Source organism: Plecotus auritus, assembly GCF_963455305.1.
Source record: "Plecotus auritus genome assembly, chromosome: 8".
NCBI classification, from domain to species: domain Eukaryota; kingdom Metazoa; phylum Chordata; class Mammalia; order Chiroptera; family Vespertilionidae; genus Plecotus; species Plecotus auritus.
The window spans coordinates 27,675,001-27,700,004 of NC_137782.1; the positions used below are offsets into that span (position 1 = coordinate 27,675,001).

Below are 25,004 nucleotides of genomic sequence, written 5' to 3' on the forward strand. Positions count from 1 at the left end.
AGAACTTATACAACCTGATTTCAAAACTTACTGTAGCCCCAGCTGGTTTAGCTCAGTGGATAAAGCGTCGGCCTGCGGACTGAAGGGTCCCAGGTTTGATTCCAGCCAAGGGCATATGTCTGGGTTTCAGGCTCGATCCCCAGTAGGGGGCATGCAGGAGGCAGCTGATCAATGATTGTTTCTCATCATTGATGTTTCTATCTCTCTTTCCCTCTCCCTTCCTCTCTAAAATCAATAAAAATACTTTTTTAAAAAAACTTACTGTAAAGCTACAGTAATTAAGACAGGAAGGAATTAGTATAAGATAGATACATCAGTAGCACAGAAGAGAAAATCCAAAAATAAATTCTCACACTTACTGTCAGTTAATTTTTGGCAAAGGATAAACTTTTTACAGTGGTGCTGGAACAACTGAATATCCATATGCATAATGGTTACTTTAGACCTTTACCTCATACCATACACAGAAATTAATTTACATTAGATCATACCTAAGTTAGAGCTAAAACCATAAAATTTCTAGAAGGAAACATAGGAAAGAATTTTAATGACCTTGGGTTAAGCAGCAAAAGCAAGATCTATAGAAGAAAAAATTGATAACTTAAAATTTTTGGTTTTTCAAACTGAACTACCAAGCAAAATAGAGACGGACTCATAGAGATCAAGCAGACAGCTGGGAGGTGGGGGAGAGGGGCAGAGGTTGTAGAAGTGGAGGGATTGAGCAAAAAAGAAAAAAGAGAGAACTCGTGGACAAGGACAACAGTGTGGTCATTGAGGGGGTGGAGGGGAATGGGTGGAGGTGGAAAAGGGCATAGAGAGGATAAATAAGGATGGGGGAATAAAATGTGTAATTTAAAAAAAGATTCATCTATTTTTTTAATAAAAAACTTCTGTTTTTCAAAATACACCATTAAGAAAGTGAAAAGACAAGCTATAAACTGGGAGATAATATTTTCAAATCATATATCTGATAAAGAACTTGTATCCAGTATATACAGGGTGTCCCAAAAACATGTATACATACTTTAACAACTGATAGTTCAATTGATGTTTCTTTTCAGCCAGACTAAACTTTGAACAAAGGAAATTCATCCTAAAACGCTACTGGAAGTTTGAAAACCCAGTTGAAATACATTTGGGGAAAATGTATACACACTTTAACAGTTGATAACTCAGTTTTCACTCCCTTTCAGATTTAGCTGATTGAAATAATGGGTGAAGTAAGTTTTGAACAAAGAAAATTTATCCACTAGACTTTTTTATGGGGATACATAAAAGATAAAGTTTACAGTACAGAACCAGCAACAGTTGACAGAGAGAGAGGGCACACAAATACCAAACAAAATTATTTTTAATGTTTGCGATTCTATTGCATGTTATCAGCAGTGCCTAGACCAGAATGGTCATCAGTTTTAGAAGCGGGTGCTGATAAAAAAACAAAGTATTCATTTCTGTAGATTCTTTTAAATTTTTAAAATGAACTATATGTTAATAAACACTGACTTTATAATCATTCAAAGTATATATATTTTTTTGGGGGGGAGAATATATATATATATATATATGTGGAATTCTTACAGCTCAGTAATGAGGATAAACCTAACTTTTTAATGGGCAAAAGATTTGACTAGATCTTCATCAAAGAAGGTGTACGCATGGCTCATAAACATAAAAAAATGCCCAACATAGTTAGTCATTAGAGAAATGCTACTTAAAACCACAGCGAGTTACCACTACATACCTACTAGTAAAGCTATAATAAAAAAGACTGAAAAAGCAAGTGCTGGAGAAACTAGAAGGTAAAATGGCACAGCCACTTTGGAAGACAGTTTGGCCCTTTCTTAAAAAGTGAAACAAACTCATCACATGACTCCACAGTGCTACTCCTAGGGATCTGTCCCAGAGAAATGAAAACATATATCCACACAACAATGTGTATGCAAATGTTTATAGCAGCATTTTCCATAATAGCCAAAAACTAGATGTGGTGTTTCCATACCATGGAATGCTATCCTATATAATAAAAGGCTAATATGCAAATTGTCCTCTCGACGTGGAGTTCGACTAGGACAGTGGTCGGCAAACCGCGGCTCGCGAGCCACATGCGGCTCTTTGGCCCCTTGAGTGTGGCTCTTCCACAAAATACCACGGCCTGGGCGAGTCTATTTTGAAGAAGTGGCGTTAAAAGAAGTTTAAGTTTAAAAAATTTGGCTCTCAAAAGAAATTTCAATCTTTCTACTGTTGATATTTGGCTCAGTTGACTAATGAGTTTGCCGACCACTGGACTCGTACGAGTTCGACCAAGGGGTGGGACTAGCCCACCAACTGCCTGCAGCCCCTCCATCTGGCCAGCCCCAACCCTGATCGGCCCTCCACCCCAATCGGGGGTGGGGCCAGCCAGCCAACCGCCTGCATCCCCTCCCCATAGGTGGCCTGGCCCGATCTGCATGATCAGAGCAGGCTGGCTGGACCCCACTATGCATGAATTCATGCACCAGGTCTCTATTTCAGCAATAAGAAGGAATTAACTGCTGATATACATTAAGACATGGACAAACTTCTAAAGCATCAGCTAAGGAAAGAGGCCAGATACAAGCACATGTGTATGGTCCCATTTCTGTGAAATTTCTAGAAAATGAAAACTCTAGTATCAACAATGGATTAGTGACTGTCTGAGGCTGGAGAAGGGAAATGGGCACTGAAAATAGGCACAAGGGAACTTTGGAATGACAGAAATGTTTTAAAACTGCATCGTGCTGACTTTAAAAATCATTCAACTGATACTTCAGATTGGGGAAATTTTACAGCATATAAATGATAAACACACACACACACACACAAAAAAAAAAAAAAACTGCAGCATTATTTGCAATAGCAAAAATGTGGAAGCAACCCAAGTGTCCATCAGTGGATGAAAGGATAAACAAGATGTGGTCTATACATACAATGGAATATTGTTTAGCCTTAAAAAGAAGGAAATTCTAACAAGTACCATAGCATGGATAAAACTTAAAGAGGTTATGCTAAATGAAATAAGTCAGTCACAGAAGGCCAAACACTGCATGATACCACTTATAAGAGGTACCTAAAGTAGTCAAATTCATAAAGACAGAGTAGAAAAGTAGGTACCAGTGACTGAGGGGAGGGTACATTGGGGAGTGTTTCATGGGTAAATAGTTCCAGTTTTACAAGATGAAAAAAGTTCTGGGAATGGATGGTGGCAATAGTTGCACAACCATATGAATGTACTGAATACCACTGAACTGTACACTTAAAAATAGAAGGGTAAATTGTATGTACATGTTCCACACAATTTTTTAAAATAAATCGTTTTTAAAGCTTCATCTCATTTCTTTATAACCCAATCTTTTGATGAGGTATTATTTTATTCATTGATTGAGAGAACTGGGGTTCAGAGAGATTTGGGAACTTGCCAAGGTCACAGGTTCCACCTTCCCAACATGTTGGACTTTGAAGACTGCACCTTTCTGTAGCATCCTCCTCCATATCCCCCTCTGACTGTAAGAAACCTCATCTGTGCCCCTGTTCCTTTTTCCCGCAGGCACGGCAGGGATCTATCAAGGAGCGAATGGACTGACCAGCGCAGCAGGTTTCGGAAGTGTGCACCAGGTACACCCACCAGTTGTTGTCTCAGTTCTTTCTTTTAAAAGTCCCCTTAAATCAGGGCACCCAGAATGCCTTCTCCTGCCCATGACCCCCACCAGAAATCCCAGTCTCTTCTTCCCTGGGTTTGGATGCCACAGGGGAGACTGTAAATGGCCATTGGAAAGATACATGGTAGAGGCAGAGAAATTGGATGAGAGAGGTGATATTCTATATTACATACTGACCTGAGCCAAAGACACCCATTGACTGTTGAAACTAGAATGCAGGAATGCAAGGTGTCTGCTCTTTCGCAGACCATGGGCTTCTCAAGGGTGAAAGCATCCGAGTGTGGAGTGCCCGGCACACAGTGGGGGCTTTATAAATGCTAGCTTAAATCGAACGGCACACAGTGGGGGCTTTATAAATGCTAGCTTAAATCGAACTAAGTCAATACTTTAAAGATGAATGCTGGCTTGTAGTTTGATTACCGTGGTTTCACTTTAGAGCAGTGGTTCTCAACCTTTCTAATGCCACGACCCTTTAATACAGTTCCTTATGTTGTGGTGACCCCCAACCATAAAATTATTTTTGTTGCTACTTCATAACTGTAATTTTGTTACTGTTATGAATCATACTGTAAATATCTGTGTTTTCCAATGGTCTTAGGTGACCCTGCTAGCAGTTCTCAACCTGTGGGTTGCTACCTGCAGTAGAAAAATTACAGTATGAAGTAGCAACGAAAATAATTTTATGGTTGGGGGTCACCACAACATGAGGAACTGTATTAAAGGGTCGCGGCATTAGAAAGGTTGAGAACCATTGCTTTAGAGAGTGCATTCAGAATTGACCTGCCCAAGGTATACGGGAACACTGTGCACCTTTGCTCTGTCTAAACTTATTTCAAAACAAAAGATTAAGCCCTGGCCTGTTTGGCTCAGTGGATAGAGTGTTGGCCTGCGGACTGAGGGGTCCCAGGTTCAATTTCACCTACTTCATTTGCAGGCTCGATCTGGGCCGCGTGCGGAGGCAACCAATAGATATGTCCCTCTCACAGTGATGTTTCTCTCTGTCTGTCTCTCCCACCCTCTCTAAAAATCAATGGAAAAATTATCCTCAGGTGAGAATTAACAAAACAACAACAAAGATTAACATGCTTTCAGGCTAGTGTTAAAACTACCCGAGGTAGAGGGCCTTTAGGAATGTTTAACATATTTAAATATGGGGAATGCACTATTTCTCCAGTGAGCTGAAGAATATAAGTGACTTCAACTTTGGAATATGCAAAAATTAGTTCACATATTTTTGTATTATTTGCAGTATAATATATACATAGATAAAAATACCTGTAAATAAAAGAGTAGTTTTTAAGGCACAGTTCTTTATTCTGAGTATTAGTTTATTTCACCATGGGAGCTTGTCAAAAATGCAGATCCCTAAATGCCATCCCCAGAAATTCTGAATCAGTAGGTCTGTGAGGGGCCCGAGAAGCTGAACGTCCCACGATTCCTTGCAAGGTTGAGAAGCACTGGTTTCTGGTGATGAAGCAGGTTTGAAACAACGGCTACTATGGAAGAGTTGGGAGGTCTGGTTGGCTTGAGCAGAGCTTAGTAAAAGAGGATTGGCATTCTTTGATTTGCTCTCCAAGACTCCCTCATAGAAGTTTCTGGGTCCCTAATGCCATGTAGGTATCTGCACCCCTTATAAACCTAAAATATCAACTCGTCTCCTGGGTATGTGAGTGTGTAGTCTTTATTACTCATTCATTTGTTCTTTACTATCCAGTATTTATTGAGAGCCTGAATGTGCCCATCGCTGTCCTGGGTGCAGGGCATACAGCAGTGAGCAAGACAGATGCTGCCAGGCCACACTCATGTCCCTCAGGGTGCACCTGCTGACCTCCAGCTGCCAATCTCTGCATTCCTGGGTTGTTTTTTAGAACCAGTGTGTGGGGCAGGCAGGAAGAGCCAGGGAACTGATATCCCCTGGGAGCAGCTCTCAAAGACTGGCTGCAGTTGGCATATGAACAGCCCAGCTCCCTTGCTCCTTGGAGAGATCCTTTGAGATATGTATTTTGTATCATCCCAGCATTTCCCTGGAAGAATGCCCTCCAGTCCCCACCTAAAGCTCCTGGATTGGCTGCTTTCCCCTCTTTCCTTCACTACCTCACTTCCCCACTTCCCAACTGGTAATCTCTTTCATCCCATCCTTCTCTTGAGGTCTGACTCTGGGGCAAGTCCCTGCCCTCATAGAGCATTTATTCTGATGGGGGACAAAGAGAGTAGACCCATCCCACAAGGCCCCTCGCCTTTATCAGCCTGTGACCGGGCCTACTAAAGGGCCAAGACCAGACCACCTTCTCACTCACCACCTGTATGTTTCCCTTTCCAGGACTATCCTTCCTACCCTGGCTTCCCTCAGAGCCAATACTCCCAGTATTACAGCTCATCCTACAACCCTCCTTACGTCCCAGCCAGCAGCATCTGCCCTTCTCCCATCTCCACGTCCACCTACGTCCTCCAGGAGGCATCACACAATGTCCCCAACCAGAGTTCTGAATCGCTTCCAGGTATGTACAGTCACTCTCTTGTGGTCATTCATGGCTGTGGTCTGAACTCTTACAAGAAGGAGGGACTGGATGTAAGTCTCAGTTGTAATGAACTGGTCACCCAAGGGCTAAATCTAGTCTTCAGATATATTTTGTTGGCGTGTGTGTGTGTGTGTGTGTGTGTGTGTGTGTGTGTGTGTGTGTGTGTAATTGCACCCATATTTAAAAGTCAGAAATTTTTACCTAAAAATTCTAATTTCAACCTATGGAACCCACCTAGATTATGAGCAACACTTGGGAGAGTTCATATCTTGGCCCTTTGGTGATGCATATCCCTGTGCAACTAACTCATTAGCCTGTGGATTCATTTGTTCCACAGGTCTTCTACACACATGTCTTCTCTTTATGAGATGGTTGGGGCTTATCAACATTAAATGACTGACAGTAATAAATTAGAACATCCAAATGGAAAGAAATATCATTGAGTTTTGGTTTTGTGTGTGTTTGTGTGTGTTTTGTTTGTTTGTTTTTGTCTGAAACCTACTGATGTTATGGAGCTCTGTAGAGCTAAGCTAGCATGATGGTGTGTGGACATTCATTCAATAAATATTAATTGGTTGATGGTTAGAAAAAGAACATCTCTTTGTTTCCTGGGGTTCTTTGTGCAATTGTTGCTTTTAGCCCTTGTATTTTTCCTCCCTGAGGATGAATTAGATGTCCTTGGGTTGGCGATACATGGAGACAATATGGCCAAGCATTTTAAGTCAACTTTTGAGGAAATTTAGGGCTTGAGCATTGATTTTGGTCATTGTGATCTCATTACTGAGTATTTAATGAATGCAATTTCCAAAATGCTTCCTTTGAAGGGTATGAAATTTAACAAATTTTTTTTGGTCATAATCTTGAAGTATCTTGAACCATCCTGCTTTTCAGAATATGGCCTCCCCAAACTGGCTTCAGAAAGGAAATATAATCAGGAAATCTCCAAGCAAATTCCCCTTTCTATGATTTGATGGGGAACTGGATTCCACAGGCTTACTTCACAAGAATTTGGGTTAGGTGGAAAGGTCATTTTTGTTCCCCATCAGAAGGGAACATAAAGGCTCCTTGTGTCTCTTTGAAATTTTTCTTTATTGTTCTTCATTTATCCCTTGGTCTACAGTTCAATGATAAGTGGTTGAGATGGTTTTTACTGTGAGTCTAATAAGCGCACATAAAATCTAGTGACATAAATAATTGTCAGCTACAACCGAGATCCCGTCTCTTTTCCCCAGTGTTCGTTATAAAGGAAGAGCATTACGCATACACGTACACACACACACACACACACACACACACACACAGGCACTCCAGTTTCCCATAAAAACTCCACTTTTGAAATTATTCAGGATCTCCTTGAGTGGTTGGTTCCAAGCTCCAGAGGCTCGAGAGGTTTATTAGAGCTAGATCTCGCTCACTCGCGTGGCCTGATGCTCGTCTCCCCCCTAGCCCCCAGCCCCGCTGCAGTGCACTCTGCATGGACATGCACTAACATTCATATGAAGCCCCAACAATTTGCAGATGATTGCAGGGCAATTTGCTGATGTAAAGGGCAAAACCTGAACATCTGACGTTACTCAAGAGAAAAGACAAATCAGTAGTGTGGCTTCAGAACTTTTTTTTTTTAATTTTTAAGTATGATACAAATTATCTAAAAAGAAGTGGGAGGATTTTTTTAAACTTCTTAGATCATTTCCTTTAGTCAATAGGAGAAAAGTTTTTTAAATCTCTGAAGAAGAAGAAACTTGGAAGCTCCTCCATGCAGTTTGGCAACCTCTAACAACATTACAAATGTGTGTACTCTTTAACCCAATTTTTCTACTTGTAGAAATTTATTTTAAAGATAAATTCCCACATAGGTCCAAAGACTTAAGTGAAAAGGTTATTTATTGCAGCAGCATAATAGCAAAAGACTGGAAATGACATTAACAGGAGTCTGGTTAAATAGTTTATGGTGCATCACCAGTGACATACTATACATCTCTTAAAAAGAATAAACTAGATCCCTGGCTGGTATGGCTCACTCAGTTAATTGAGCTTTGTCCTATGCACTGAAAAGTTGCTGGTTCAATTCCCAGTCAGGGCACATACCCAATTTGTGGGCTCAATTCCCAGTAGGGGGCATGCAGGAGGCAGCCTATCGATGTTCCACTCTCACATTGATGTTTCTCTCTCTCCTTCTCCCTTTCTCTCCTTCTCCTTTCCTCTCTCTCTCTAAAAATCAATTTTAAAAAAATTTTAAGAGTAAGCTAATAAAATAAAAATAAAGAAATAAAGAAAGAATATTTTTAAAAAAGAGTAAGCTAGACATATCTACACTAACATGAATCTCTCTGAGTGATTATGAGAGTTGGAAAAAAGCAAAGTGCAGGACTATGTGTATAAAAAGATCCTGGGGTTTTTTTAAGTATAGTTTAATACCCATATTTGCATAGGAAATTTCTGGAAGGATTCAAAGGCAACAGTTAACATTTTCTCTGGGGAGGGAATTAGAGGAAAGAAGAGACTAGATGTTACAGACAGTCTGTAGTCCACTCCATTCAACAACAGCAAAAGACTTTTTTTTAAGTACACATGAGACATTTACCAACATAGACATATTCTGGGCTTTAAATCAAGTTTCATTACATTTAAAGGGATTCGAGTCATATAAATAATGTTCTCTGAAAACAGTAGAATTAAATTAGAAATAAATAACAGACAATTTTTGGAAAATTCCCAAATATTTGGAAGGTAAATAACACACTTTTAATAACCCATGTGTGGTGGTTAATTTTGTGTCAACTTGACTGGGCTAAGGGATGCCCAATCACAGGTAAAAGGTTATTTCTGGGTGTGTCTGTGAGGGTGTCTCCAGAAGAGATGAGCATGTGAATCAGTAGACTGAATAAAAAACATGCTCTCACCAATGTGGGTGGGCCTCATCTAACCCACTGAGGACCCACAGAGAGCAAAAAGGCAGAGGAAAAGCAGTCTCTCTCACTTCCTGAAGTGGGACGTCCATCTTTCCCTGACCTCAGACATTAGGGCTCTAGGTTTTCTGGCCTTTGGACTCCAGAACTGACATCAGGGATCTCCCGAGTCTCAAGTCACCAGCCGCAGACTGGGAGTTCCACCATCAGCTCCCCTGGTTCTCAGGCATTTGAACTCAGACTGTGTGAGTCCATTTGTTTAAAACTCTAGCAAATGCAAACTAATTTACACTGAAAGAAAGCAGATCAGTTGTTGCCAGGGCAGAGAGGAGGAAGAGATTACAAAGGAATTATAAGGAAACTCTTGGAAGTGTTGGATTTGTTCATTATCTTGACTATGGTGATGGTTTTATAGATTTATATGTATGTCAAAAGTTATCAAATTGTGCACTCTGAATATCTGTGATTTGTTGTATGTCCATTATATCTCAATAAAGCTGTTAAATAAGTAAAAAACATAAAAAGGGAGAAATAAAAAGAGTGGAATGACTCCAAGAAAGGTTTACATACATAGCCTGTGTACCTGATTTGACCTTGAACTTTGACCCTTCATTCTCAAGAATGTATAATGTGTGGAAAAGGACTGCTTATTTTGGCACCTCTAATAAGTTGGCTTTACATATACCTTATTTAGACATTTCTAGGTAGCTAATAATATTAGCTTAATAATATTTGCTTGGATTTTAATGGTGTCTACAAATGTTTTCTAAGCTCCCATTCTTAGAACTACCAAGTCAATGAGGATAAACCTTATTTACGTGACTCTTAAGCATCTGTGAATATGTTTACTGCCTGTTCCTCATAGTCCAGAAGAAAGTCTTTGCTAGATCGATGTTTGGGAACCTCTGATGCTGTATCCTGAAAATGATGGGGAGTTGGAGACAGCCGAGCAGTCCTGACAACTCAAAATCATGTCTCTTCTCACCATGTTCTTAGTCTGCTAAGAAGTTTTATAAATATTAAATAAACAAAGTTCAGTCTTTAGGGTTTTGGAGGGAAATAATCCTTTCAGAGTAGGAAAAAACTCAGTCCATTGCCAAGTATTTTAGACAAAAGCATTTCCCCCTGATGATCCAAGCCCTGGCAATTATGGAAGGAGAGGTGGAGTCTATATTTGGGAGCTAAACAAGCAGCTGGACAGTGAGAAAGTGGGATGGGATGTCCTCTAAGATTCCATGCTGGTCTACAGTTCTGTCACTCTAGTGACAAGGGCAGGCCCAAGTTTTAGCTCCGGATCTAACATTGATTTGCAGGGTAACCACAGACTTCATCATCTCACTAAGCCTTAGTTCCCTCATTAGTTAAATAAAGATAATCAAGTATAATTTTTAAAACCATGTATTTAAAATTTACATGCTTAGCCCAGCCAGTGTGACTCAGTGGTTGAGCTTGACCCATGAACCAGGAGGTCATGGTTTGATTCTGGTCAGGGCACATGCCCGGTAGGGGTTGTACAGGAGGCAGCCAATCAGTGATTTTCTATCATTATTGATGTTTCTCTCTCCCTTCCTCTCTCTAAAATTAATAAAAACATATTTTTTAAGAAAACGTATGTGCTTAAAAAAACAATACAACTTGGGTGCTGACTTTGGGACCTGAGTCCCAGGAGGGTGCTGCTCACTTGTTCGGGGTCCTAAGACAATTGCCCAAGGGCATGTGTGTGGCAGCCTCTCAACACCCCGTGTCCAAAAACACCATATTGATGAGAAGCAGCCAGTGCCCCGCTCTGTCCTGCACCTTCTGACTGATCCTTGCATGCATGTGGGTAGAGTTGAGCATCTCCTAATTGCCAGCCCTGTGTTGGATGTATATAATCTCATTTAAATCTCAAATGGACAAGTCTCTCAACAAGTAAAGCTTAAAGGAGCAAGCTGCATAGGGAGAGGAACATAGAGAATTCTCTAACACCCCCATTAGCCCCAAAGGAGGGGCGTCTCTTAATGGTAGAAGAATTTGAGGCCCAGCCACATATAAATATTTCTTTTCTTCCTCTATTAGTGTATTTGTTCCCCCAGTGGCCTCACCCTCACTTTACTGAGATCCTTGTTCAGATACCCACTTATCAACAAGGCCTTCCCTGACTAGCCCCGTATAAATTAGTCACTCCCAGCACTCCCTGTTCCCCATGCACTTTATTCATTCTCTACAAGGCATGTCCCCACCTGGCACATTATATATTTACTTGTCTAATGTCTCTCCTCTCTCTAGAATTTAGGTGCTGTGAGCATCAGTGCCTGAAACTATGCCTACTCAGTAAATGTTTGTTGGCCGAATGAATGAGTATGCATGGGCAATTTAAGAGCCTGACAAGTAATTTTGATTCTACATCATCTTTTCCTTCGATGCTGCATTTGAGACCCACCACTGTGGCATTAGACAGTTCTGATGTGATATATCCTGGGAGGAGACTCTCAGCAAAGCTTCCCTTTCCTCCACCAGGTGAATATAACACGCACAATGGACCTTCCACGCCAGCAAAAGAGGGAGACACAGACAGGCCACATCGGGCCTCCGACGGGAAGCTCCGAGGCCGTTCTAAGCGGAGCAGTGACCCTTCCCCAGCAGGGGACAACGAGATCGAGGTAACTCCAACTACCTCTGACTTGGTGAATGTAATCTTCATCTGTGGCCTGAACAGAAGGGCAGGGGACAGAGCTCTGTCCAAGTACATGGAGGAGAATGGCCATTTGCATTCACAAAGCCCAGTTACAGAGAAAAGAGCCCTTGGAGGAAAAGTAGGGAAGAATTAGGCTGGCCATAGGGAAACGCTACTGACTGACGGGCTAGTAAAGAACAGTGTGGAACAGTGTGGTTCTCAAGCATAAGCAGCAGCAGAATCCTCAGGGACTAAGGAAAACCCCGTCTGCTGGGCCCCACCCCCAGAGTTTCCAATTCAGTAGATCTGGGGCAGGGCCTGAGAACTTGCGCAACTAACAACTTCCCAGATGCTGCTGATGCTGCTGACGCTGCTGGGTTGAGGACCACACTCTGGGAGCCCCTGATACACACGACAATGGGCAGCGGACCTTCTCCGCTGGGTCAGAGTGGTTCTTAACCCTGGCTATACATTAGAATCACCTGGGATGCTTTTAAAATACAGATGCCCAGGCCCCACCCAGAGTAATTACATAGACATTGCAGGGAGTTCTGAAAGCTCCCCTAGTGGTTCCAATGTGGCCTAGATATTTATCTGCCTGGAGACAGGAGGCTGGCTCGGATGAGCACGCATGGTTCTGAGTTTCTCAGACCGTGGTTCTCGGCCTGGGCTGCACCTTGGAATCTCCTGGGGAGCTTTGAGAAATCTTTGTTCTCAAGCTGGACCCCAGATCAACTAAATGAGACTCCCTGAGGATGGGACCCAGGGATCAGGATTTTAAGCTATCCAGGTTATTCTGGCGTATGCCCCAGGCTGAGAACGGCTGATGTAAGGGATGCACCAATCTTTATTGTAAGAAAGCAGGTGTAGGATTATTGGTCAGGCACTGACATTTTCAAAAAAACAAAAAAGAATAGCATGAGAGAGGGAGAGGGTACAGAGGCCAGATGGATGCAAAAAAATATATAGAGAGAGGCAACTGTTACCTGTCAAGGGAGAAAAATGAGCATGTGCAGTAATTTGTACTTATTTGCAAAAGGCAGTCATTCATTGGCTTGAGTGTGCCGTAGGAATGTGTATAGTATTTCAAAGTCAGTGTCAGTGCCAAAAACTCAAATGCATCATCACATCCCTATTCCTTATCCTGTCCAATTCATGTAACAGCTACAAAGCTCAGCCCGCAAATTCAGATATGCTACGAAAGACCATTTTCATCATTTCTTTAAGATCAAGGTAATTTTGACCCTGAGTCCCCATCCCATCTAGGTGGGTAGGAAATACCATCTTATTATTCGGGCCCCTCTCCTCCCAGAATTGTATAAGAATTTCGGGATTTAAGTGGTCTCATGAAACAGAAGAAGAGCTTCTAATGTCCAGTGTGGCTTGGTCACTGCCACCCTCCTCACTGTCAGTGCCTGCTGTGGTCAGTACAAGTCCACCCCTCTCTGGGGTTTCCATGCTGTCCATCAGGCATGGAAATCCTTGTTGAGGACAAGAACCTTGGACTATTAGCTACAATCCTTCGGTTGTAAGCAACAGAATCCAGTTCTGGTTACTGAAGCCAAAAGGCTTTTACTGGGAGGAAGTCGTGAAACCAAGGTTAGAAAAAACAGTCACAGGAAACCCTCGGGATGCCAGCCCCTGCTGGAGGTGAACCATTTGATTCTAGTGCCACGTCACTCCATGTTCCAATGCAAGGAGACAGCATCCCATGGGCCTGGCATGGCTCTTATGCTTGCCTCCGATGGACCGTCCGCCAAGACAGCACACAGTGGACAAAGAAGCAAACTGGTGCTCTTGTAACAGGGCGGGGGGTGCGCTGGGGGCCCAAATAACAGATGCTCACGGCTGGGGCATTTGATATTTATCCAGTATTCACTGGTAGGGCTGTACTAGTTAGCCAGTGTTCACTGGTAGGGCTGTGTTACTTAGCCGGTGTTCACTGGTAGGGCTGTAGTGGTTATTTACAACTGGTGTCTGTCCCAGTCTTCCTAGGTGTTAAGTATTTGGGACATCACGCAGACATCATGCGTGTCCCCTACATTTGGTCAACCTCCAGCAGCCATCTCCTCTGAGAGTTGACCACCCTGGGGGCCTGTCAAATGGGACTATTCTCAATCCAGGGGATTTTGTCCTTGCTTTTCCTCTAATTCTTAAAGGCCCCCACCTTCCAAAATTGGGGAGACATCGCACAATCCCTTCAGCAAAAGAAAATGTTTTGACTCCAGGTTGTCCCTACTTTCTGCCCTCCCATATTCCTGAGGGTTTTCTACCAGCTTGAAGTTGCAGAACTGTAGAAATCACCCAGAGAAATGCATACTTTAGTATTTAAAAACGGTGATTCAGTTAGCTAACATGGTTTCTGCTCTTGGTAGGGGATGGTGAGGTAAAAAGACATTTTTTTCATTAAACTGAGAGGGGGGTGGAGGTGGCATGGAAGTCACGGATTGCAGGGTGATATTATTCTGGAAACATCTGCTTCTTGATTCCAAAGTAAGTACCACTGGGCAGGAACAGTTGAAAAGGTGTGAGCTGTGTTTCACTTCTGTGCTTCTTGTCACAGGGAGGGTTTGCACGGTCGCACCTCCTAAGTCTTGGCAGTTTTGCTAATGACTGAAGCCCATGAGACAGAAATTATGTACAGAAGTGGAAAGGAGGAAAATTCTGAGTGTGTATTAGTTTAAATTCCTCGACTTCAGGTGCCAGAAACCAACTTGAGCTAGCTAAAACGAAAAAGCAGAATTTATTTTAAGGATACACAGATTCTCTTAGAACCCAAGGACAGGGTACAGTGGAGTATCAGCAAGACCTAGGACCATAGGTAGCCAGGGCAAGGAACTGCATTTACACTTCTCTCCCCACATGCCACAGTGAAGGTGCTGGAATCTCCAAGCAAGCATGTCTTTTGAGTGCCCCATGCACAGGTTACTGGGCACAGCCCATTCTGCTTTTTTTTTTTTAATATGTTTTTATTGATTTTTAGGAGAGAGGAAGGAAGAGGGATAGAAAGATAGAAACATCGATGAGAGAGAAACACCATTGACCAGCTGCCTCCTGCATGCCCCCTACTGGGGATCAAGCCCGCAACCCAGGCATGTGCCTAATGGGAATAGAACCGGTGACCTCTTTGTTCCTGGGTTGATGCTCAACCACTGAGACACACAGGCCAGTCTCATTCTGCTTCTAACTGAAGCCAGGTCCTGCAAAAGTGTTGTCTTTCCATCTTTCACCTCTTTGTTCCTCTCTCTCTGCCTTCCCTGTCCTTCACATTTAGCCTCCAACAACCACCCAAAGATGATTAATTTCCTTCTAGGCCCTAATTTTAAGTTCCCAAGGCAAGGCCTCTGACTCATATGGGGTTAGGGACCTGTCCTAGATCAAACCCAGTGGGCTAGGGAATAGGATTACCTGCAGAATGGCCCCCAGGAACTTGCCCACTAAGGATCTAGGCCAGGGGGATAGATGGAGGCTGGTGGGGGACAGGAACAGGCCTTCTTCAGAGGAGATGTAGGTAAATTAATTGAGCCTGCATTAAATTTGAAAATATTTGCTGATTTTTTTTAACTCTCTTACTAAAATGTCTAAGTTTAACCAACCTAGTTAGTTCAGATAAATTAGGACTTGCATATTTAAACCTCAGAAGCCCTCCTCAAAAACAGTGGTTTTTAAACATTTTTTTAAAATATATTTTATTGATTTTTTACAGAGAGGAAGGGAGAGGGATAGAGAGTTAGAAACATCGATGAGAGAGAAACATCGATCAGCTGCCTCCTGCACACCCCCAACTAGGGACGTGCCTGCAACCAAGGTACATGCCCTTGACCGGAATCGAACCTGGGACCCTTCAGTCTGCAGGCTGACGCTCTATCCACTGAGCCAAACCGGTTTCGGCTAAACATTTTTTTTACTATGACCCAAAGTAAGAACTATACTTAATATCATGACCCAGCATATACATATACATAAATATATAACGAGACAAAAAAAAAAACTCACAAAAATAATATGCAGGTCTGCTGTTTGAAAATCCCTGCACTAACTGACCTTTTTACTTCTAGATATCACCCTTCTCTTTATCTTTAAGGGCGTGGCAAATGCTAAGAAGTAAATACAGCCACTGAACTCCAGAAAGGTTTTAAACTTGGCTCGTTGACAATGGCATACTTAGCAGGTGCATTTGTCCCCCATTCTGACCTTGCCCAAGACTAGCTATATAAGTGATCACTAGGCCTTTTGTTCTTAAAAATAATGATCACCAGGAAAATTAGGACAACAGTATGAAAAATAAGGTCCAAGATAAATAAATAAAATAAATATCAAGAAAGGTGAAAGAGAAAGGAAATGTTTAAAATTCTGATTGTTTTTCTTAATAAAGATTCAAGATTTTGCATTCTTAAATTAAGAGGCAGAAGTATTGGGAAAGGGACACTCAAAGACAAACAATGAGTAAGTGTAAATTTTTAAATGTCAGCAAGAATCAGAAGTTTAATAGAAGAGTTGGAAGAGAAAGTTTAAGAAATCTATCAACAAAAAGGATAAAATTATAGAAAATACATTTTTAAAGATAAGCAGCATCAACTCAGGATGTCTAATTTGACTATTGGAAATTCCAGAAAGAGAGAACAGTGGGAAAGATGGAAGGAAATTATTTAAAGAAATAAGATCGGAAATGTGAACTGTATGAATGAAAAAAAGACCACGCGTAGATATATCTTTATGGGATTTTGAGGATACCAAGTATAAAGAAAAGATCCTTTTAAAAAAATTCTAAAGAGAAAAAAAGTAAAACCTACAAAGGAGTGAGGACCAATGAAACATCAGACTACTCATCAATCACAGTCGACACCACAAGCTGAGGAATTCTTTCAAAGGACTAGAGGGCATTGTTTTCCTATTAGAATTCTGTACCCACAGGAACTGTAAAGCAAAATGAAGATATCACCAGATATGCAAGAATTCTGGAAAATTATTTTCCATGAACCCTTTCAGAAGAAGAAACTCAAAGATATACTCAAGCACAACAAGAAAGAAAAGCAAGAAAAAGATTTGGGATCTAGGAAACAGCAGATTTGACCCAGAAATAACAGTCATGCTAGCTATGCAGCAAGCTAAAATGATCCACACCATATTAGAGTATTCTGTCATGGAGGATGGACAACTTCGATACCGAGGGTGTGGCTGAATTTGAGATTCTAATGAAGGCACATTAATAGAAATGAGAAAAAATAAAGGCAATTAATAAACTCCAGCAAAAACAAACAGTTATATCTAACAGGTATGATTCCTATGTGAACAAACTGAGAGATGGCATCATTTTAATTGGATGGAGTGCAAAAAAAGGAGACTATGACCTTGATGGTAAGAACAATCTTGGCTCTGGAGTTAGAACATTTGACCCATAGAGAATGAAGTGAAATTCTAGTATATTACTTGGCTTTGCAGTGAACAGTCTTCACAAGATGTGAGTGCTCTTTACTGGTTACCAACTTGTAAAAGCAACATATAGACAGAGCAGAGAAGCCTTAAGTGTACTTATTAAACCAAATGCACAAACCAGTTTATCCACACTGACAATGCTGAAGTAAGGCAAAAGCTGATTGAGAGGGGAGGAAGTAGGGGAAAGGCTAGGGACTCCAATATTCATATCTTCATATTGGATTTACTGTTTTAGCCAAGGAAGAATATCCAAAGCTGATGGAATGGAAAATAGAGGCATTCATATATGGGGGGAAATAAACCCAAATCTTTCAGATTGCCAAGTTAAAAATGTTGTCTAAAGTTGGCACATCAATAAACAAAGATATAAGTATGTTATTTAGAGTTAACCAACAGAATTGCTAAAAAGAGAAATGGTCAGAAGTAGTTGGACTTATGGTGAGCTGTGAATGTAAAATGCTAATATTTCATTTTGTCAAACGAGCTATATGATCTTTATTGCTATTTCTGGGCTGAACTTTTCCTTTTTTGAGCTTTTATGTGGAAGGCAAGAACGGGCTTCTTGGTTTCTGGCATTGACTGGGTTGAGAGGATCCCAAAACTTGGCCATCAGCATACTCTTTACACAGCTGAGGTTGGATGGGGACGTAAGGACACATCAGTAGGTCGAATGTTTTATAACTTAAAGATAATGTTTTTCAAGACTTCTTTTTCCTCCAGGGAATTACTTCCTGCAGACATTAAGTCAGACGCAAGTGAGTCCATTTGTCTCCATTCTCTTCCTCTCTTTTTATCACAGCGTGTGTTCGTGTGGGACTTGGATGAGACAATAATTATTTTTCACTCCTTACTCACGGGGACTTTTGCATCCAGATACGGGAAGGTAAGAATCCATTTGTCTGTCTTTTTTTCCAACATGACTTGTGTGCAGCTGATTTGTCCAGGGAATTGTGGGGGCAGTTTATGAGGCAGCTTCTCTAACAAAAGCAGGCCCTTTGGGTCTGCCTATGTTGGAGAAAGCCTACGGAATTTTCCCTTGACATGTGAAAATTTAATTAGCTTCCCCTTCTGTTGTCTCCCATGCCTTTTCTTCCAACACATGAAGCATTCACCAACTCACTTGATAAGATATAAGCTCATAGTCATTGGCTACCTTCTTTCTAAGAGGATACGCTGCAGCCCAAACCAGTAATCCTAGCTTTCAATAAAAGGAGGTGAAATCTTTTTCTTCTTCCCTGTTGTTTATCTTAGTGTCTCCAGTAGATGAATTTAATTTTCCTTCCGTTTTTCTGAGATGAGGGGGAGGCATTTTGTCAGCTCCAGCATGGAACTTAGCAACAGCTTTGCAAATGTATCCTTGACAAATTATGTTGGGGAACCATTCCCTTAGAATTCTGGGCAATTGCTGTCGGCTGATTGGTGGTGAATGAAAGAAGCATTGAAACCACTTGAAGAATGCAAAAATGGGCCCAATTGCTAACACCCAAACCCTGCTGATTCTTTGCATTCACCCTGTGGGCTTCCCAACAAACCACATGTGGATGCACCGGATGTCTGCCATCTCTACAGGGAGACAGGTGGGGGTGGAAGGGTGGAGCTTCCGAGGACTGGTGAGTTCCCATCTCATCCGGGGTGAACGACCTATTGGCAGCTGCTTCCACGCATGGGTAGGAACTATGAGACTCGCCAGCGCCTGGAAAATATTTCTGTTTCTGTTTAGAGACCAGGAATATGATTTGACATCACCTCATGGCTTTTCCAGCTGCTCGTGTTTTTATGAGAGGTATAACAAGCTGGATGTGCAATTAGCAAGATAGATTTATCGTCTGCCATTATGTTGTAAAGAATATAAAAATGGTGTTGGTGGTGCAGAAATCTCTTATGGTTGTAGGAATGCCGTTAATATGTCTAGCAGTGCCTGCGGGAAATCCGGCATGCATGTTTGGTCTATGCACAGGTTAGGTAGAGGAGGGCAGAGTCAAGAGCTGCAAAAAAAACACCCGAGTGGAGTTGGCCACCATTGCCAAAAGTGGGGCTGTTCCAAGGGGCTGCTGTAGTGAGTTGCTCTCTAGGTCTGGGTGTTGTATGGGTTTTCTACCCACACTCAACCGGGTCAAGTCAAAAAAGCATTCCTTCACTCTTCTTGCCCTTAGAGATAGCCCACTCTGAAGTTGCACACCTTGTGCAGCAATCGGTTCTCGGGAATTGTATAGGGCTTTGTCATCTTAAGGATGATTTTTGTGTCTGTGTCCCACCACCACTTCTTAAACCAAATTGTGGGCTCCCTCAAGACAGGGACAAAGCCAGGAAAGAGCTGCTTTCAAAACCCCATGCCACCTGGTCCATATGATTCCTCATTGCCAACTACCTCTCCAACCCTAACACCTAATCCCAGTTACCTTCACCTCCAGCTATCTGGTCTCCCAGCTCCCACTCTTGCCCTTCACAGCCCCCCACACAAGCCTGGTCCTATCACTCCCCCTACTGAAAAGCCATCAGTGGGCTCCCCATTGACAAGCCCTAACCCCAGCCGCCAGGGCTCTTCAGGAGCTGGCTCTTGCCCCACTCTCTAGCCCCATCTCCTCCTACTCGTCCTGAGTTGCTTTCTGTCCTTGAACCTGCCACGTTCTCGCCCATATCTGCTGGACTTCTTCCAGAAACAGAGCCTCAGACAAATGAGTGCAGCTCGTTTATTTGGGGGTGGATTCCAAGAGACATCCGATGCAGAGGGAGGAAATGAGGTAGCCCATGTAGTGTGCATAAATAGTTACTATGGTAACTGGGGTTCAATTCCACTAGGAACCCGCAGAGTTGACTCACCCAAAGAATGAGGGTGCTGGGATATTTATCCACAGGTTCCCTTCTATCATGGGTTGAGGGCAAGGAAAGCCTTTGCATGTCCAGGAATGGTGACGACTGAGGGGACATGGGAAAGAGGCACATTAGAAGCCTTTGCTATATCTATAAAGTTATTTTACAAGGTCAAATCTTATTTATCTTTTCAGTTCCTCCAAGAGGACTTTCCATCTAAATTGCATCTCTCCCCATCACTGTATTTTTCATTTATAATTATAATTCTATACTTACTGTCTTTATCCCTCCTAGGATATATGTACTGTGAGGGCAGGGACCATGAACATTATTTTATCAACCCAACAAGTCAATGCGTGGTCCAGAATTGCTCAATAAATATTTGTGGCATGAATGAATCAGCATGATTCTCTAGAATGAAAGCTGTGTGACGACAGGCACTCTTTCTCCTGTTTTGTTTGTTGCTTTATCCCCAGGGCATAGAACAGTGCCCCCCACATAGTGGGCATCAAATAAATATTTGTTGAATAAAGGAAGGAAGGAAGGAAAATAATATCAAAACAAAAGACTTCTAACTGATGGCTGCCAGCCAAATTCAGCCTGCAGACATTTTTAGTTTGGTCTCTAGAGTGCTTGGAAAAATGTGAATTTGTTGCCAACACTTAAAAATCAGGAGACTGCACAGACCAAAACAATCTAGATTTCTAGCTCTTCTTGAAAAATTAGAAAGTCTGTCAATCCTACATTCCCAAAGGCAGCTATCAGCAGGAGCAGAGTAGCAACTGCCTTATTATCAGGCCGTATGCTCTCCAGCCCATCCACAGCCCCAACCCGACCTATTTAATTTGTTTATGGGGCCCTGCTGGCCCCATTAGCATCTGAATTTCCTTCTTTTTTTTTAATGACATATCATTTTTGAGTGAACATGTCTTTTTAAAAATATATATTTTTTATTGATTTCAGAGAGAAAGCGAGAGGGAGAGAGAGATAGAAACATCAATGATGAGAGAGTATCATTGATTGGCCTCCTGAATGCCCCACCCTGGCGATCAAGCCAGCATCCCGGGCATATGCCCCTGACAGGAATCGAACCTGGGACCCTTCAGTTCGCAGGCCATCACTCTATCCACTGAGCCAAACCAGCTAGGGCTAGCATCTGAATTTCAACATTCATCCTAGAATTACAGAACCACAGAATGTCAGAGCTGGAAGGACCTAGGACAGTGGTCGGCAAACTGCGGCTCGCGAGCTACATGAGGCTCTTTGGCCCCTTGAGTGTGGCTCTTCCACAAAATACCACGGCCTGGGCAAGTCTATTTTGAAGAAGTGGTGTTAGAAGAAGTTTAAGTTTAAAAAAGTTGGCTCTCAAAAGAAATTTCAATCATTGTACTGTTGATATTTGGCTCTGTTGACTAATGAGTTTGCCGACCACTGACCTAGGAGACCATCATGCCCAATTAGTCTTCATAGTACATAAAGAGAAACTGAGGCTCCAGGACAGAATAAGAGTCAGACTTCAGGCTCACTTGCCTCCTTGTGCTCTCAGGATGTACAGGGAAAACTGAGGTGAGAAGCTATTGGAGCCCCTAGGTGTCCTGTGCCATCTTCATTACTCTTGTAGAATTCCCCCCTCCCTCCTCCATCTCTTTCTTAGGTGAGAAATGAGTATTTTTTATTTACTAAATCCAGCAACCCTGAGAGAGATTCAAAATAACTGTGGCTTAAACAAGATAGAAAATTCCCCTAGCCCAGTGGTCGGCAAACTCATTAATCAACAGAGCCAAATATCAACAGTACAACGATTGAAATTTCTTTTGAGAGCCAAATTTTTTAAACTTAAACTTCTTCTAACGCCACTTCTTTAAAATAGACTCGCCCAGGCCATGGTATTTTGTGGAAGAGCCACACTCAAGGGGCCAAAGAGCCGCATGTGGCTCACGAGCCGCAGTTTGCCGACCACAGCCCTAGCCTAACAGGTGTAGCAGTTCAAGCTGGTAAGGCTGCTATAGGGCACCAGGGAACTTCTGTCTTACTCTCTGCCATCCCTGGAGCATTGCCCTCATTGCCAAGGTAAGACATAGGTCACTCTGTGTCTGGATTCTAGCCAGTTAGAAAGGGGAAGAGGAAAAGGGGAGTTCACCCCTCTATCTTTCATTTCATTTTGTTTTATTTTATTGTCCCTCTCTTTAAAGGCCAGACCCAGAAGTTACACATATCATTTCTACTCACATCCCATTGGCTGGAATTTTATCAGATGGCCACACCTAGCTGCAAGGGAGTCTGAGACGTGTAGTCTAGTCATATGCCCCATTAAAATTTAGAGGCTATTTTTCTCAGAGGGAGAAAGGAAGAATTGATATTGGAAGACAACTAGCAGTTTTCAGCACAAAGTACCATGTAATAAGAGGAAGAACAATGAAAGAAAAATATTGTGGAAAAATAAAATCAGTGCTGTTCAAAAGTTCTTTTCAATTGGATTTGCGGGTCTGAAGATCCAAAGAGAAGTCTGGACTATAACCTTGAAAGTCATAGAATTATAGAAGATCGAGAGGAACAGGAGAGTGTGAGCCCCATTTTGCAGACAGAGTAACTGAGACACAGGGAGATTGTATAGTCAGGGTATTCATAACAGAGCTAAAATACTTGGCCTTGACTTTTGGCCCATAGCTCTTTCTCTTTGTGCTTTTCCAGTAGCTGCAGCCATGTGGAGCTTATTATTAATATCTAGTATTATCAACAATAAAAATAAAATTTTAAAAATTAAAAGAAAAAACAATAGCTAGTATCAATCAGGACTCTCAGTGTGAAGAATGGAGTATTTAGGCTACAATGGAAACTTACTGGATCACAAGAAATGAAAATTCCAGGGGTATATGGGATTCAGGTTGAGCTGGATCCAGGAGCTCAAGCAATATTCTCAGAGTTTAGTGTTTCTGCACCCCTCAGCCAACTTTCTTCATATAGTGGCTCCCTCTCAGCAATCCCAACTTAAAAAGGAGACCTTCTACTTCCCAAATTCCAGCACAACTCTCAGGCTCAAATCTCACTGGCCCAAACTGGGTCAAATGTCCATCCATTCACCAACCTCTGATTGGCAAGCCTAGATCAACAGCCCATTTCTGGCAAGGAGAGAGTAGAGAATCAGGTCAGCTCCATCCCAACCAAATGAACCCTGTGAAAAGGAGTGGTCCCCCAAAAGAAACTGAAGTGCTCTTTCCAGAAGAGAGTGAAGACTATGGAGGTCCAGAATTGGCTCTGAAGTCGAAGACCCCTGTACATCCATGCCATTTGCCTGTGGCCATTGTGTTGAGAACTGTACAGGAAGCAGAAATCATATCAATTGTGGTCCCAGCCAAAGGGGTGGCTCACTGTTTACTTAGGGAAGTCAGACCAACAGACCTAAAATGATTAAGGAATGATTCAAAACAGAATGTTTGAGTTTTAAAACAGAAACCGGGCTCTCTTCCTGTTCCCAGTCAGAGCATGTGCTGCTCGAGGCTGTCATCTCTCCACTTCCTTTCCATTTCTGCCTACCCCGTTCTCAGAGCCAGAGCATCCCTTTGGTGTCTGTACCTTCCCACATGCTGTGGATCCATTAGGAGTTCCCTGGAGAGCTGGCGTAGCCAGAAACTGCCACTTCTTTTCTGACCTCTCCTCCTCCCGCCCTGTCCCTGAACTCTGTTTTTTCCAGCTGAGATCAGGCAAAGGCAAGGTGGTCAGGAGTCTCTGCCTGTGGCCAGGATTCTGAGAGGGATTGCTCAGCAGTCCTGGGCTTCACAGTGGCTCGGCCCAGGCTCCTTCTTTGTAACTTGCCTTCCAGACAGCTCAGTACCAATTGGAAACTCAATTCCAGACCCAGTTGTGTGTGTTTTTTTAATAACAGCTTTAGTGAGATATAATCACATACCATGAATTTACTGTGTTAATGTGTACAATTCAGTGGCTTTTAGTATATTCAGAGTTGTGCAACCATCACCACTGTCTAATTTTAAAACGTTTTCATCACCCAAAATGAAACCCATATCAATTAATAAACATTCCCCATTTCCCCCTCCCCACAGCCCCTGACAACCACTGATCTTCCCCTCTATATAGATTTGCTGCTTCTGGACATTGTGTGTGAATTGAATCCTGCATTATGTGGTCTTTTGTGTGAGGCTGCTTTTACGTAGCATAATGTTTTCCGTGGCCATCCATGTTGTAGATGCACAGTACTTGCTTCCTTTTTGTTGCCACATAATTTTCCATTCTGCCACATTTTGTCCATCATTCATCACGTGGCAGTTGGGCTGCTGCCACTTTTGGCTGTTATGAACAACGCTGCCGTGAACATTCGTGTACAGGTTTTTGTGTGGACATACATTTTCAATGCTCTTCGGTGTATACCTAGAAGTAGCATTGCGGGGTCATATGGTAACTCGAGGTTTAACATTTTGAGGAACTGCCAGACTGATTTCCAGAGTAGTTGCACCATTTTACATTCCCATAAACAATGTGTAAGCGCTCCAGTTTCTCCACATACTCACCGTCACTTGTTATTGTCTGCCTTTTTGGTTATAGTCCTCTTAGTGGATGTGAAGTGGTATTTCATTGTAATTCTGATTTGTATTTCTCTAATGACTAATTATGTGGACTGACTAATGATGTTTTCTGTTGCTTATTGGCCAGTTGTAATATTTTCTTTGGAGAAATAGCTATAGTATTCAAATCCTTTGCCCATTTTTTAGTGTGTCTTTTTATTGTTGAGTTGTAAGGGTTCTTTATATATTCTGGATACCGGTCCATTATCAGACATACAATTTGCAAATATTTTCTCACATTCTGTAGCTTTTCTTTCCACTTTATTTATAGTGTCCTTTAAAGCAGATATATTTTGAAGGCAGAACCAACCACAGATGCAACGTGATTCCTTATTCTCACCCCCTAGGCTACAAGGATGTTCTGTTTTCTGTCCATGGTCTCCCTCTGAAGGGACCTGATCTCTTCTCACTCTATTGCC

General features: G+C 42.2%; 1 protein-coding gene across 1 annotated transcript in view; it reads left to right on the forward strand.

The window, feature by feature from the left end:
• The window catches only part of EYA2 (EYA transcriptional coactivator and phosphatase 2), a 219,510-nt gene that overhangs the window by 137,535 nt on the left and 56,971 nt on the right, over positions 1 to 25,004 (forward strand). Inside the window, exons 6-9 of the mRNA XM_080684634.1 lie at positions 3,563 to 3,630; positions 5,995 to 6,172; positions 11,602 to 11,744; positions 17,994 to 18,077. Of these exons, the coding sequence (XP_080540760.1) occupies positions 3,563 to 3,630; positions 5,995 to 6,172; positions 11,602 to 11,744; positions 17,994 to 18,077 (473 nt within the window). The remainder of the gene's footprint in view (positions 1 to 3,562; positions 3,631 to 5,994; positions 6,173 to 11,601; positions 11,745 to 17,993; positions 18,078 to 25,004) is intronic.